Consider the following 14,938-nt stretch of genomic DNA (forward strand, 5'->3'; position numbering starts at 1 on the left):
GTGTCAAATTTCATATAATTTCGCAAAACTAAACATTTAACCTCCATATAAAATCTGTAGGGGGCGCTGTGGCGCCAAATTAATTAATTTCACTTCAAGTAGGTTTAGGGCAAAGAGTTTAACAACTGATTCTAATTTGACGCAATTCGGACTTTATCGGCGCAAACGGCAGAAATGTTAAATTTGGGAGATTTCTGAAATTCTAGCTACAGTTTGCGGCTTCGCCGCACAGAGACCGTGACAGGTATCAATGTAATTTGAATAACTTTTGATGTCCCATTCCTCAGTAGCATTTTCACCAAATTTCAGCTTTTTAGGGCCAACGCCCTGGGTGGAGTTCGTAAAAGTACGACGTTTGGAAAAACTCCCGAGTCATGTTTGAAGCAATATGGCCGACATTTGGTTGGGCGGACGGCGTTGCCGTAATAATATGTTTTACTTCTCTTGTCACCATCTACCTCTGCGCCAAATTTCATGATTCTAAAGATCAGATTTTTTTGGGTCATTTCCTATCTCTCAATGCATTTTTGGTACATTTAGGGGCGCTAACGCGCCTTTTTTATTTTAGAAAAGGGAAATAGCCAGAATGTAGAGAGGCACGATTTTTAGAGGTGTGCAAATTTTTGTGACTTTTCGTCAATGTTCACTGGGTGAAAAATAGGGGGGTTGGTCCCGAGAAGAAGAAGAAGAAGAAATATAGCCGCAAGCTGCAATGATCGGCCCTCGCCACACCGCAAGAGGAGGGGGCGCTAACGCGCCCCAATTGTCCTTTTATTACGCCTACTGCTTAATCTGTGACGCTGTCACATCTTCTCCCCTTTGTTTTACCATCAAAAAGCAATTTTATTTTGAATTCTTGGCAAAATGTGCGGCTTTGCCGCACAGACACTGTGACTCTTTGAATAAAAATGTGGATAACTTTTGATGGTCCACACCTGAAGATGAGTCTCACCAAATTTCAGGTTAATAGGGCTGACGCCCTGGGAGGAGTTTGTGAAAGTCTAAAGTGTAAACATGTTCTGGCGATTTCCTCATTGGAATAACATGGGAGGTTTTGGTCATCGCTACGGCAAAACCATAACAATTATGACATGGGTCTCATTGACTTTTTTGATGGGGATGCCAAAATTGAGTTGTGTGTCAAATTTCATAAAATTTCGCAAAACTAAACATTTAACCTCCATATAAAATCTGTAGGGGGCGCTGTGGTGCCAAATTAATTTATTTCACTTCAAGTACGTTTAGCGCAAAGAGTTTAACAACTCATTCTAATTTGACGCAATTCGGACTTTATCTGCGCAAACGGCAGAAATGTTAAATTTGGGAGATTTCTGAAATTCTAGCTAAAGTTTGCGGCTTCGCCGCACAGAGACCGTGACAGGTATCAATGTAATTTGAATAACTTTTGATGTCCCACTCCTCATTAGCATTTTCACCAAATTTCAGCTTTTAGAGCCAACACCCTGGGAGGAGTTCGTAAAAGTACGACGTTTGGAAAAACTCCCGAGTCCTGCTTAGCCATTTTTGAACCAATATGGCCGACATTTGGTTGGGCGGACGGCGTTGCCGTAATAATATTTTTTACTTCTCTTGTCACCATCTACCTCTGCGCCAAATTTCATGATTCTAAAGATCAGATTTTTTTTTGGGTCATTTCCCATCTCTCAATGCATTTTTGGTACATTTGGGGGCGCTGACGCGCCAATTTTTTTTATTTTTAGAAAAGGGAAATAGCCAGAATGTAGAGAGGCACGATTTTTAGAGGTGTGCAGATTTTTGTGACTTTTCGTCAATGTTCACTGGGTGAAAAATAGGGGGGTTGGTCCCGAGAAGAAAGAAAGAAAGAATAATATTCCGATGCAAAAACAATGTTTCCCATTTTTCAAATATCATAAACTATACATTTTCGGAAAGCGCTCGCGCTTTCCTACCTCATGGTGTGGGTCCCTGGTCACTGACGGGTACTTTCGTTAATTTTGAGTGGGCTCCGCCCACTTTGTGTTTTTGGCCCTCTAAACAGTAATAATGTTCAATTTTTGCATTACATGCTTGTATGCACGGAACATGCAAGAGATGGGGAACGTATTCGTGAGCTACTTAGGGCAAATGAGTGCTTTGCGGTCGTCATCCCAATGTAAAGTGCTCGTTTAGTGCGCACTTTTGCATGGGCTTCGCCCGTTTACAACGGTAATGTTCCATTTTCCTACTACTAATTATTATGCACGGGGCGTGCATGAGTGGAGGAGTGCGTTAGTGAGTGTTTGGAAGTGGGCGAGCGCTTTGCGCTCGATTTCGTGCGCACTATGTGCGCACTTTCGCAGCCGTGCTTCGCACGGCCTTACGGGACTAATAGGCCTCTCGCCAGCTTGTGGCGCTCGGGCCTAATAATAAACTGCTGTGAAATGCCACTGTGAGGAGGTAGAGCTTCACAATTCTGCAGGGTTGAACAGCAAGTCAGTCGACCGATCTCTATCATTCAGTCGTTTTACAATGAATAAAATATAAAATAATGCCTGCATATGTCATAGCTTATTACTAAAAATGTCTTCTTTAACTGACTTACGACTGCGAGATTTACAAAAATCAAAACAAAAAGCTCAATTTAAATGGACGCAATTTCCCAAAACACTGGAATTTTTTAAGAAAACATAATTTCCTGTACAAACAAGCAAATATCCTGTCTGTATTGTTTACAAAAGCCAACACTGTAACATTGACCTCTACAAACAATGTTCTGAAATGCATGCAATTCTAGTATTAGTTTATCACACACTAAAACTATAAAAGATGGACCACAAAACAAACTGCATTTGAAATTCCCAAAATGTGCCAGCTTAATATTTCTAGGACATTTTGCGGAGACTCTTTCGGATTTGGGGGTGTGTAGTGTACCCTCACCTCGACCTCCCACAGCGCCTTGGAGCTGGTGGCGGATGTGGCCGACTGTCTCAGGGTGGTCCGCAGAAACACATGCTGCTGCTTCTTGTAATCGTCGGAAGTGAGAAACTTCTCCTGCTCCGCGTGGAACAGCCTCACCACGTCGCCCTGAGGCAGAAGCGGAGATCGTATTATAATCAAATTTAAAATGATTTCAGCAGGAATTATTTCAAACAGGATTGGGTTCCATGTTTCCAATATTGCTACTTGGTTTACAATACTGACAATAACTTTACAAGCATTAAGCTACAAACATAAATCCATTATCACAATATTCAGAAATGTTATGGAAAAAACTAAAGGAAGAATCAGAATAGGTCAATGAACAGAATTCAAACATAGGAACTTGCTTTGGTCATTCAGTGCAACATAAAACAATGAACAATGATAAAACAACTTATACAAGTCAAAAAGATTTTTTTTTTTTAAATCTGCTATAGAATCAAATTAAAATAGGCTTACTATGTATACAAAACTTAGTTGAATTTACATATGTAGTGTGGAAAGGGAACAGCGCAGTGAGTGATTATATTATGGTTAAAGTGACAGTGTTTAAGAAGTGTCCTATGTTATACTACGAGAAATTGTAGGGATGATGATAAAGACCTAAAAATTCATTATTTTTTTATATTAGGACATTTCTTTACTTAAATTCATCAAACCATTTTCCCAGATTCTTTATAATAAACTGTATAGTCATTGCACACTGATAAATAGACAAACAACGCACCCCTTTCAAGATGTCTTCCCTGTAATCACTGAACTTCATGAATAAAGTCACTTTCCAGCTCGTGGTACAGTTGAGAGCATTAACCTGCAAAGTGGAGACAACAGAAAAACAAATTAATCATGGTATATGAAATTAAGAGTCACAGATCTATGACTCCTGTATTAGAACTGCACTAATGTCAATGCTGTATTAAAGTAAAAGTACCAACGTAAACATGATAAATACTACACATAGAAGTAGTGATTTTTTTTCCACTATTGGAACATTTTTAGAGATTTTAGAGATTAATCGAAACGTTCAAAGCTGAATCAAGTTGTTTAAACCACGATCTGCATATTTTCTGAGCTCTGGCCAATCAGAGCAGGAGATGGTGTGCCGTGTGTGTAGGTGGAGGAAGTAGCAGAAACAGCGGCGAGATTTCAGACTTGTACTGCACGTAGTAATGGATTGTAAATGTAACGCAGTACAATTACACGGCGTCTTGGCTAGAACTACCGTATTTTCCGGACTATAAGTCGCACCGGAGTATAAGTGGCACCAGCCAAAAAATGCATAATAGAGAAGAAAAAAAACATATAAGTCGCACTGGAGTATGAAATGCAGTTGCAAGTGTGAAAATAACAAATAATATCACATATAAATCGCTCTGGAGTATAAGTATATAAATATGAGTCGCACCCTGGTCAAAACTATGAAAAAATGTGCAACTTATCGTCCGGAAAATACGGTATACTCAAGTACAAGAAGAGTTTATCAGATCAGAATCTCTTGCTAAATACCCGGACCACTGTGCGTTACCTCTTTACAGCCGGGGTTGTCTAGAAGCTCGATGTTACTGGCGTGAAGAGGCTGGCCCGCGTTCACTGGCATCAGGACCACCTTGTCCCCAACCACCACCTTCAAATCAAGAAGACACGTCCCTATTAAAGCTCCACCGTGCAGCTTTTGGGTGGAGTGTACGCTACCAGCTTGTCTACATACGATAATGTTTTTCCAACATATTTGCTGTATGAAACGTTAAAAAAAATGCAATGAAATGAATTATAAATATGTTTATTGTTGTGAAAGATTCCAGGCAAAGCAAAGAGTGATCCACGGAGACAAACGGGCAGCGTACTCGCCACTATAAAAGTTCCATAGCACGTCTTTGAACAGAGATAAACAGAAGAAAACTACAAAATGTGCTGCTTAAAGTACCGACTTGAACAGAAATGCTCAAATCGTCGAATAGGGCAGAGAGAAAACACACTGGTGCGTCCGTGCATGTGTCTAAAATCTACAGAAAACTCATCCATGCCATAATTTAAAAATAAAATGCAAACAGAAGAAATGCATTCTAGTCACATCAAAATTGCCTGTATTCTATGTTACTCTATGACTGCCTCACTAGTGACACGACATTCCAGTCTATTTGCAAAAGAACTGCCGCATTGTGCAGTTGCAGTTCATATTTATATACACCTGAATAAAGTGATCTGACTTGTAATGGTTTACATGCAACACACAGCAGCCTTTATAATGACTAAATGATGCAAAGACCATGCACAATTAAAAGCAATACCTTTAACCATAGGATGCTAAAAGCCAAAAGGACAAAATAGAAATGTTACTGGAACAGGACAAACAGTCTACTGGATTAACATGTCATTGTTTAAGATGACTTGGATCGTTTTGTGTGTATGGTTTGGTCAATATGGTGAAACATAAATAAGACTTACATTATCTCCCTCGCTGCGCAGCTTCCAGAAAGGCTGGATGTTGAACCAGGAGCCCTCGTTTCCGTCCGAGTCCAAAGAAACTCTCATGGCGTTTTTCTCCAGAAGAGCCGGCAGGCGCTTGTTTACGGTCAGGTATTTGTTACTCTTTATGTGCAGGAGCTAAAAAAGGAAACAAAACAATGCAATAAAAATACGTAGCCAATATTGCTTTACATTTTCAAGAATATTATTAATACATTTATATTTGTAGACTTTATTGCCCTCTTTATTATTAAACCCTTATCCTCCATTATCTGTGAGTCTGCGGGTGTTGGAGAGTGTGTGTCGGAGAGAGAGTGTGTCGGAGAGAGAGAGTGTCGGAGAGAGAGAGTGTCGGAGAGAGTGTGTCGGAGAGAGAGTGTGTCGGAGAGAGAGTGCGTCGGAGAGAGAGTGCGTCGGAGAGAGAGTGCGTCGGAGAGAGAGTGTGTCGGAGAGAGTGTGTGTCGGAGAGAGTGTGTGTCGGAGAGAGAGTGTGTCGGAGAGAGAGTGTGTCGGAGAGAGTGTGTGTCGGAGAGAGAGTGTGTCGGAGAGAGAGTGTGTCGGAGAGAGAGTGTGTCGGAGAGAGAGAGTGTCGGAGAGAGAGAGTGTCGGAGAGAGAGTGTGTCGGAGAGAGAGTGAGTCGGAGAGAGAGTGTGTCGGAGAGAGAGAGTGTCGGAGAGAGAGAGTCGGAGAGAGAGAGTGTCTGAGAGAGAGAGTGTCGGAGAGAGAGTGTGTCGGAGAGAGAGAGTGTCGGAGAGAGAGTGTCGGAGAGAGAGTGTCGGAGAGAGAGAGTGTCGGAGAGAGAGAGTGTCGGAGAGAGAGTGTCGGAGAGAGAGAGTGTCGGAGAGAGAGTGTGTCGGAGAGAGAGTGTGTCGGAGAGAGTGTGTCGGAGAGAGAGTGTCGGAGAGAGAGTGTGTCGGAGAGAGAGAGTGTCGGAGAGAGAGTGTCGGAGAGAGAGTGTCGGAGAGAGAGTGTCGGAGAGAGAGAGTGTCGGAGAGAGAGTGTGTCGGAGAGAGAGTGTCGGAGAGAGAGAGTGTCGGAGAGAGAGTGTGTCGGAGAGAGAGAGTGTCGGAGAGAGAGTGTCGGAGAGAGAGTGTCGGAGAGAGAGAGTGTCGGAGAGAGAGTGTGTCGGAGAGAGAGTGTCGGAGAGAGAGAGTGTCGGAGAGAGAGTGTGTCGGAGAGAGAGTGTGTCGGAGAGAGAGTGTCGGAGCGAGTTTGAGAGCGAGTTTGAGAGCGAGTCCATGAGAGCTAGGAACAAGCTAAAGGTGCCACTTACAGTCACAAGTCAAAGTTAAGCCAGTTAATTTGATCAAGTCAAATCTCACGTCATCAAAATCGTGCCTCGAGTCAAGGCCAAGATGTGACATGCCAGTCCACACCTTTGATAACTTGTGCTCACCCACCTCTGATTCTCTGAATAAATACTTCATGTACACTGCGGCTTAACAAAACAAACGAACAGTCCCTGAGTAAGTCCAGAGCCGTACCTGGATGACGTTACTGTACTTGACTATTTCTCCCAGCAGCTTTTTATTCTCCGAATCGTTCTGCTTCTGCTCCAGCTCTGCAGCATGCTGGGAAACAAGAGAGACGCAATAAACCATCAGACAATGCGTACGTGTGATCGTGACAGTACTAGCAATAAAAGAGTCTCGCAATGTGATCAACTAAAAATCCAATTGTGATTCCCTTAGAGTAAAATAGAGTATTGTTGCAGCAGAACAGCACAAAACGTGAGGAAACGACATAGAAACAAAGCGAGCACGTACCTTTAACTTCTTAAAGAGGTCGGCCTGGGTGTTATTGTTTCCCTGCTTGCCCTGTTTGGCCTTCCAAAACTGTTTCTGTGCAGAATATCTGTTCATGGGACACACCTTAAACAGACAGTCTGACGAAGAGATGAAGAAACACAGGGTTAACAATCGGGAAAATGTGCTTCTAAACACTAAACACCACAACAAATGAATTTAGAGGTGGGCGATATTGACAAAAATGAATATGTTTGTTATTTAGCATCATGTTGATAACATTATTCAGATGATATTTTAACAATGCATCAGGAATGAGCTAAAATGTCTTGAAATTCACCACAAAAGAGCAGAAATATCACTTTCACCCTTGTTTGAGAGAACGCTAGACATTTCGGTTTCTTTCTGAGCAAATTTGTAATTACTTGCAAAACAACACTTATATTAATATTCTCTCTACTTGCATTTTTTTATAAAGGGCAATTCTCAGGTATTAATCTCAGATAATATTCAAATAAGATCGATTCAGACGGTTCAATGTGTTGACATTCTATAAAACAGCTAGAAGATCACTTATCACTAGTTTTAACTCTATGAACAATGTGCTTGTAAATGATACTGTGAAACTAAGAGCTCTTTTTTGTATGCAAGATTTGGAAAGATTTTGTGGAATGACGGATAGTGAGAACAATGCAAAGTTATAGATCATATTTGACCTTGTGTTGTGTACATACTGGATACATTGTACAAAATCAGATAACTAAAACAATTGGTGTGTGTTTTACGAGCGTACATTTAATCTGATCATCAAAAATGCCTTCTAACGCGTGTCTGTTAATCAGTGTTTAAGGGAAATAAACTTAAAGGAAACAAAGTACAATGCATTTTTAAATATTCTCGTTCTCCATTGTTAGTTTGACCTTTTTTGCAATATTTTCCTGGTCAAATCAGAAAGAAATCGGCTCACACCAGATGACATTTCAATAATCTGATAACGGGATCAGATTTTTAATGTTTTAAGTAACTCACGTGTGCAGAGTACAAAGAGCGGCGTAAACATTAAATAGAGACAATTACAGCGCCGCATACTGTACCTCTGAACTTCTTGGGAGGATTTGCGAGGTCTCCGGCGTCGGGCTGGACCACACAGCGGTCATCAACCAATCTGTGGAGAGAGAAGGCAGCGCTCAGTGTCCCTGTGCAGCTCGAACTGTTATTCAGCGGGAAACATTTGCATGCGGTTTCTCTCTCAGGCAAATCACGACACAACACTGTTTTGTATACACAGTTCAGAAGGCTGGGATATACTTCACCTGATGTGTTCATGTAAATTATGTTTGTTCACTACGACTGCGTGAGTGATCCACAATTAGATACAAGTAGAATGTGTGTTTTGTGGCGTCTTCCTGAAGATTAGGCTAATGCACGTGATTATAGTAAAAACGGGACTTTTAAAATCAATAAATTAACTTGATTGCTTTGCAAAATAAAAAGCATAAACTCAAGATATTAAAAAAGCACTGTATTAATGCAGTGCCCTTAATCCCTTTTTTTTTCTTGTGCAAACAGAAATTATTTTACTTGTGGAAATAGAAACTTTTATGATGAAAACCGAAACCTTATTCATTCTAATTAGTGCATTATGTAAAATATGTGTTTCCCATATAAACGGCATAGATGTTTTTGTGACTGAATATAGAGCTATGTTTTTGAATTAATATTTCACTTAATGCCTAGATAGGCTGAATATATTGTAAACATAAAACAGTTGTAACAGTTATTGAAAAGATTGAAATAGATTTGAGCTGAATAATCTTTGAGCAACAGAAGTTTAACACTCAAAACTGTGTCTGGCTTCTTCCTGGTCGACTCCTCTTTCCTCTTCCACCTCCCAAATATCTGACCCACATGAGACTTTGTTTCAGTCGTTTGCCCAGGGAGAAGTTGAAGAGGGAATGTGAAGTTTTTACCTCGCCACAATTAAAAGCCTGGTTTAAGCTTGTACCGTTCTAAAATCGATAAAAGCCTATTTGTTTTCTCCTTTTCTTTTAAAGAATCATTTTAAAACTGATTAATTACATGAAAACTAGAATAACTTTTGTGACTTGAGCTGATCCTGGTGCAGTATTGTAATTACTGCCACAGCTGAGGGGAAAGGAACAAAAGGAGAGTTTAACGGGGCAGTGGGAGAAAAGGCCCAGCGCTGGGAAAAGAAACAGAACACAAATTAATGAAGATCTCCAGGGACAACACCTGATGTCCCGGGAATGCCTGCGAGACGCCAAGGAATATGAAAAAGTGACTCATATGCACGTAGGGAATAAATGCAAACAAAAACAAATACTTGGTAAGACATGCAAAATGGATTAAAAAAAAACAGAAAAGCAGACTGAGCAGACAAAAACGTAGGATATAGGGTTTGATTTTCACGTCATATCAACAAAGGCATATACAGCCATGTTTTAGCAAATATTCAATTGATTTTCTGTAAGCCAGATCATCAACCAAGCTAAATAAAAATAATCAAGTTCACTATTTAAAAAAGGTGCACGATGGAACTTTCCTAATAGAGTTTTGTCCTGATGGAACGTCAACACATATTTTAAAAGTGCTTGTATTGTCGCCCGGTTACACATGTCCACATACTGTATCACAGACAATATGTGAAAATATAACTGTCGTTTTCGTAAGCGTTCATTTGTCCACGCCATCTGAACCGAGAAGGAGGAAGACAATGCACGCTGCACGGCCCACTCATTTCAAACAAACCCGGCAACCCACACTCAACTGAAAACAGGACATTTCCTCTTTAAATAGAACTCTTATCAGATCAAAGACAATCTATAACTTCCTTTACGCCTTTATTAGGTTCACATAGTATTAGACAATAGCCCATAGGAAGCTTCAGTAAGTGGCGAGCTGCTAAACAGGAAGTCGATGTGGAAAGGCACATAAGAGGTGACCTTTACTGGCCCAGGTCAAACAAGCCGGGTTAAACTTTTTTTTTTTTTTTTAAATAACGAGCGGCGAGACGGAAAAACGGTTGTGCTGCACCGTTGTTGTTGCGTTTAGTGGCATGAACGTGTGACATGAATTAGCTTGTTACAACACGCTGCTTAGAGACTGCTCAGAGGTTTGCAGCAGATTCAGTCTGGGAGTCCGTCGGGATAAAGCATGCGACGATTTTGACCCGTAACTTTGACCGGGACAAGTTTAATGCAGTGCTGTGGAACATTCCAGGCAGAGCGGTAACATCTCAATGGAGAAGTTCTGTAAACGGACGGTTACATTTCCGTGCAAATGTTCCCCTCTTTTGAAATCAAATCGCATAAATTGGTATTGTTAGAATGACCACATATTTATTTTGGATTATTTGATGTGTACCGTAGTCCTGAAAGAGTTGGTGTTAGCCGGTTTTATATCGCGGACAAGGCACAAAACAACAAAAGGAGATTTATAGTCTGAAGAATGAATTGTGCGGTTTACTTTTAACTTTATTTTACATTTTATGGTTTTGCCGTCATTGCAGCATTGCCTTCTGGAAAACTGGAAACGTCGCTCTCTGCAGTAGGAGAAAGGACATAAAACATTTAATTTCACGCCACTTTGACTACATTTTTATTTTCAGTTTCATGCAGCTCTATGTGGAGATACTGAAAACGTTTGAGTGCATTTGGCACTTTCAAGCCTCGTTGACAAATGCACAGGTGGTGACAAAAGAAACTCTTGGTCAACTAATGTAAATACAGTTCTTGCACCTGTACTCGTCCACAGCACAATAGAGTAAAAGTAGAGAGTTAAAGTAGGACAGTAGAGTTAAACAGTGGAAGGCGCAGATTGACAGAGCTATCATGAATCAGTTTAATGTAGCTAAGCCTGGAGGCGCATGGTGAACACAGTGATTTGGAGACGTCCTGAGTAAACATGGGCTTGGGCCTTGTTATGCGAGCTCATAGGGAGAACAGATCTTTGCTTTAGATACTGCACCTCCGTCTCTATGGACCTTGACGAGCTCTGGCACCGCGCACACACACCACGGCCCCCGATAAAACCAACTGGCCCGTCACACTGAGTAATGAGAGGGATAACGCTTCCATTTACTTACTTCAACAGCAGTGTAGAAATAACATGTTTATTCAAGTTATTCAACCTTGTGTTATTCACCCGTTTGCCTCAAATGGAAAGAAAGTGGGAACGTAAGTGAACGAAAGATCCAAAGTGAATACAAACTAATAACTATGACACTTTTCAAAAAAAGTGAAGTGAATTATAGTTGTAGATATAAATAGTGACACGGCAGCAATCATACAAGTAAGAGTGGAATTTCAATTTGAGTTTGATAATTGCGCAAATTGCCACTGCAATGTTCCTCTGCAAAGAACAAAATTCCCACCTCTCACCACTGCTGCAAAACTTAGCTTTAAAATCATCATTTGACCCACCTAATACCAAAGAGGACGGACAAAAGAGGAGTAAACAAGGAAGGCACAAGTCTGGTAACACTATGGGATCAAACCGGCCCACTCTTAGAGCCGAGGTGTTTGTTGCCATGGGCCCGTCTGCTGCAGTGGCCGCTCAGCTGAAAGCAGAGGGAGTAACCGGAGCACGCGTGGATGAAGTCGAGCAGCGCGTTTCAGATAATACGGACGATCTGCAGACAGTAAGGGCCGAGATGGAGGCAATGCAGGCCAGGGTGACAACGCTATCTCGACAACCTAACCTCAGGCGTGTAGGGGTCTTGGAGGAGGAAGAAGAAGGAGCGGATACAGAGGGCTTTTTGCGAAGACATTCCTGAGCTCCTTGATGGCTCAGGAGCTGAAGTCTCTCCCATTACAAATCGAAAGAGAACATCGTCTGGGCAAACCAAGATCAGCTTCTTATAAACCACAAGGCCTGATAATGAGGTTGCTTAATGATCGTGTAAAGGAACGCGTCTTGAAAGGCTGCAAGGGTTAAAGGAGACATCCAGTACAAAGACAAGCACGTCTTCTTTGCTCCAAAAATTCCATACGAGATTCGTCAACAACGGCAAAAGTTCCACCACATCTGTGAAGAGCTCAGGAGGAGAAACTGAGACATGGGTTCTCTTTCCATCATGACTCTTTTGGTGACTTTTGAAGGTAAAAAACACATGCTCAGAACACCAGAAGAAGCAGAGGTACTATTAAGAAAGCTGCAAAACATAGAGAACTAAACTAAGAGATTAAAACCATGCAATACACTCAACCCAATGGCATCAGAAGTGTTACAAGTGGCATCCTTCCAAGTGAATGGCATACTGAACCCGATCAAAACGAAAAAAGAAATAGACATTATATATCTAAAAGAGACACATTTGAATGCTACTGAACATTAAAAACAAACTAATTATGTTCTGAAAAAATCCTATATTCATCATACAAAGGCAAACATAGAAGGGGAGTTGCAATTTTGATTTCAAACCAAATAGTTGAACAGAGTTTTGACTAAGGATAAAGAGGGCAGATATGTACTGGTTAAGGGGAATATTAATGGAAAGGTTTTCACTTTTTTAAATGTGTATGCTGCACCAGGGAGTGATATCACTTTCTCTGGTGTCGTCATGGACCTGATTGTAAACCACTCTGAGGAACCCTGATTTGTGGCGGCGATTGGAACCTTCACAATCAGCCTACATTAGACGTGGGGAACTCAAGAGGCCCTGGAGTAATAATAAATATGATGTTCCGTATTCTATTGAAGAACATATAATTGATTGACATTTGGAGGGAAATGAACCAAGTATGCCATTTTTTCTAATCCATACACACTCCAGAATAGACTACTACTACTACTTTTGTCATTTTGTCTCAGGCTTCTGTCTTTGTGATGGCTGCAGAATAGACAGACACACTCGGAATGGAGCAGGAAGCCGAGAGAGGGCAGAAGGGTGGGCGGGGCAGCCTCATTCCTTGGGGCCAGAGAACACCACCAGGAACCAACCTAGTACCCAGCATTTCCCCTTCTTCACTGACACATGCTTCTAAAAAGGGGAAACAAACAAACAAACAAAAACACACATGCTGCCGGTGCAAAGCAGGACACGAGGAAGTACTTGTCCATAAATAAGCTCATATTGTTCTCTGCGGCTTTAAAAATCAGTCTGACGGTACTGCAAAAAATCTGATAAGAAAACACAAGCTTGCCAAATCACACAATCCAAACATGCATATGTACACGCTTCTTAAGAACAAGGCACACACCGGGGAGTGAACATGTGAAGTTGCCAAGAACAGTGCAAGAAAATGTTGCTCAATCATTTTCAAAGTTGATACTAAGTTTATAAAGTGTCACAAACTTAAGTGTATAGTGTTTTTGTATTAGAAGTAGAAGTAATACTAATTGTTATAGGTGTAGTGGTAGTAGTAGTGGTAGTAGTAGTAGTGATCTAGTTTTGTAAAGTCTTGCTGCACACACAAAAAGTGAGCCATTATCCCATCTATTGGTCTAGTAGTAGGTTTTGACCGGTTTTTGTTACTCCCAGGGACATTACAGGGCCCCATCTCCTCTCTCTGCACTAGGGGCCCCTGACACCGCCCCCTTGGCCCCGTGGGGGACCCAGTTGGACACGTTTGATGACCTCAGCGCCTCGAGAAGTGTCACAGCACCTGGACAGAGCGCACGCAGCCTCCAAAGCCTGAAAACACAGTCTGGACAGCAGCGTTGCCATGTTGCCACGGGTGACACACAAAGTTGAAAGAATTTTTAATAGTCAAAGATAAAAGTGTCAAACGTGAGATCAAACAGAGGCAATGTGTCAAAGGCAGATGAGGAGAAGAAGAAGGGGACAGAGATGCAGAACGTTGCACTCACCCCAAAGTGCTGATGAAGCCATTGACGGCGCCTTCCGCGTAAAGAGACACGATGTCTCCGATGTGGAGGAAACTGGAGCGTTGTTCTGACATTTTCACTCGCGTCGCGTGAAAAGTTGCGGCTCACTTTTCCCCCATTTTAAACTACTTCAGAGTCTGTCACCGCGAAAACAACCCCACGCGCGTTAGAGCCGCAGTCCTCATGGCGCAGTCGCTCTTCCTGCTCTACATGTCCACGGGCTGACGGAGGGAAGCAAAGTGCAGAGAGAGTGCAGCCGGAGCTCGAAAATGCCTTGACTTTTTTTTTTCTTGTTGCACTTATTCGACTCCTTCCTGTATGTGAGACAGCGCGGGGAGAGGGCACTTCTTCTCATCCACTTCAGGGGGAGGAGACTGGCGGATGGACACTCCATGCACGCTTTGCCTCGTTTATATACTGCCTGAAATTACAAACAATTACAAAACAAAAACATGTATCTAAGACTTTTTAAAACTGACTATATGCACAGGTTATTAAATACGCGTACTTTTAAATACAAAAACAATGCGTTCAAATTGTTTCATTTCGTTGATTGCTTTATCATTAGAGTAGAAACAGTTTGCAGCAAGAATTAAAAACTAAAAAGCAAAAGAAGTTCGCACTGTTTGTACTTCTTAGTTGGTTCCACCAGAGGGCGCTAGAGCTCAACCCACCCGCGTACAGTGTTAATGTAGCAGCTGCTCCAAACACTGTTTACACTCAAAACAGGGATCAGAAAGAAGAAGTTAGTGACAACAACGGTTTATGTTTAGGGTGATACACCTGTCCTGGCGCATGATGCACCTGTCCTGGCGCGAACAGTGGGTAACTTTGTCCAGACTTTGTAACTTTGTAATTTCATGAGCGACGATGTGTAAACGATTCAGGGACTTGCGACGTCGTCCTCACTTTATGAAAGAAGTTACGGAGCAAATGAG

General features: G+C 41.7%; 1 protein-coding gene across 1 annotated transcript in view; it reads right to left on the reverse strand.

Annotated features, from left to right (window-relative positions):
- itpr2 (inositol 1,4,5-trisphosphate receptor, type 2) overlaps nucleotides 1-14,098 on the reverse strand; it is an 80,784-nt gene extending 66,686 nt beyond the window's left edge. Inside the window, exons 1-8 of the mRNA XM_072434531.1 lie at nucleotides 13,983-14,098; nucleotides 8,246-8,316; nucleotides 7,173-7,291; nucleotides 6,891-6,977; nucleotides 5,386-5,544; nucleotides 4,466-4,564; nucleotides 3,668-3,751; nucleotides 2,899-3,045 (exon numbers count right to left, since the gene is read on the reverse strand). Of these exons, the coding sequence (XP_072290632.1) occupies nucleotides 2,899-3,045; nucleotides 3,668-3,751; nucleotides 4,466-4,564; nucleotides 5,386-5,544; nucleotides 6,891-6,977; nucleotides 7,173-7,291; nucleotides 8,246-8,316; nucleotides 13,983-14,074 (858 nt within the window). The 5' untranslated portion in view covers nucleotides 14,075-14,098. The remainder of the gene's footprint in view (nucleotides 1-2,898; nucleotides 3,046-3,667; nucleotides 3,752-4,465; nucleotides 4,565-5,385; nucleotides 5,545-6,890; nucleotides 6,978-7,172; nucleotides 7,292-8,245; nucleotides 8,317-13,982) is intronic.
- Nucleotides 14,099-14,938: the final 840 nt, after the last annotated feature.

The sequence above is a fragment of the Eucyclogobius newberryi genome, unplaced genomic scaffold (genome assembly GCF_026437365.1).
Source record: "Eucyclogobius newberryi isolate DKJ021-1_F unplaced genomic scaffold, fEucNew1.0.hap1 SCAF_7, whole genome shotgun sequence".
Taxonomy (NCBI): Eukaryota; Metazoa; Chordata; class Actinopteri; order Gobiiformes; family Gobiidae; genus Eucyclogobius; species Eucyclogobius newberryi.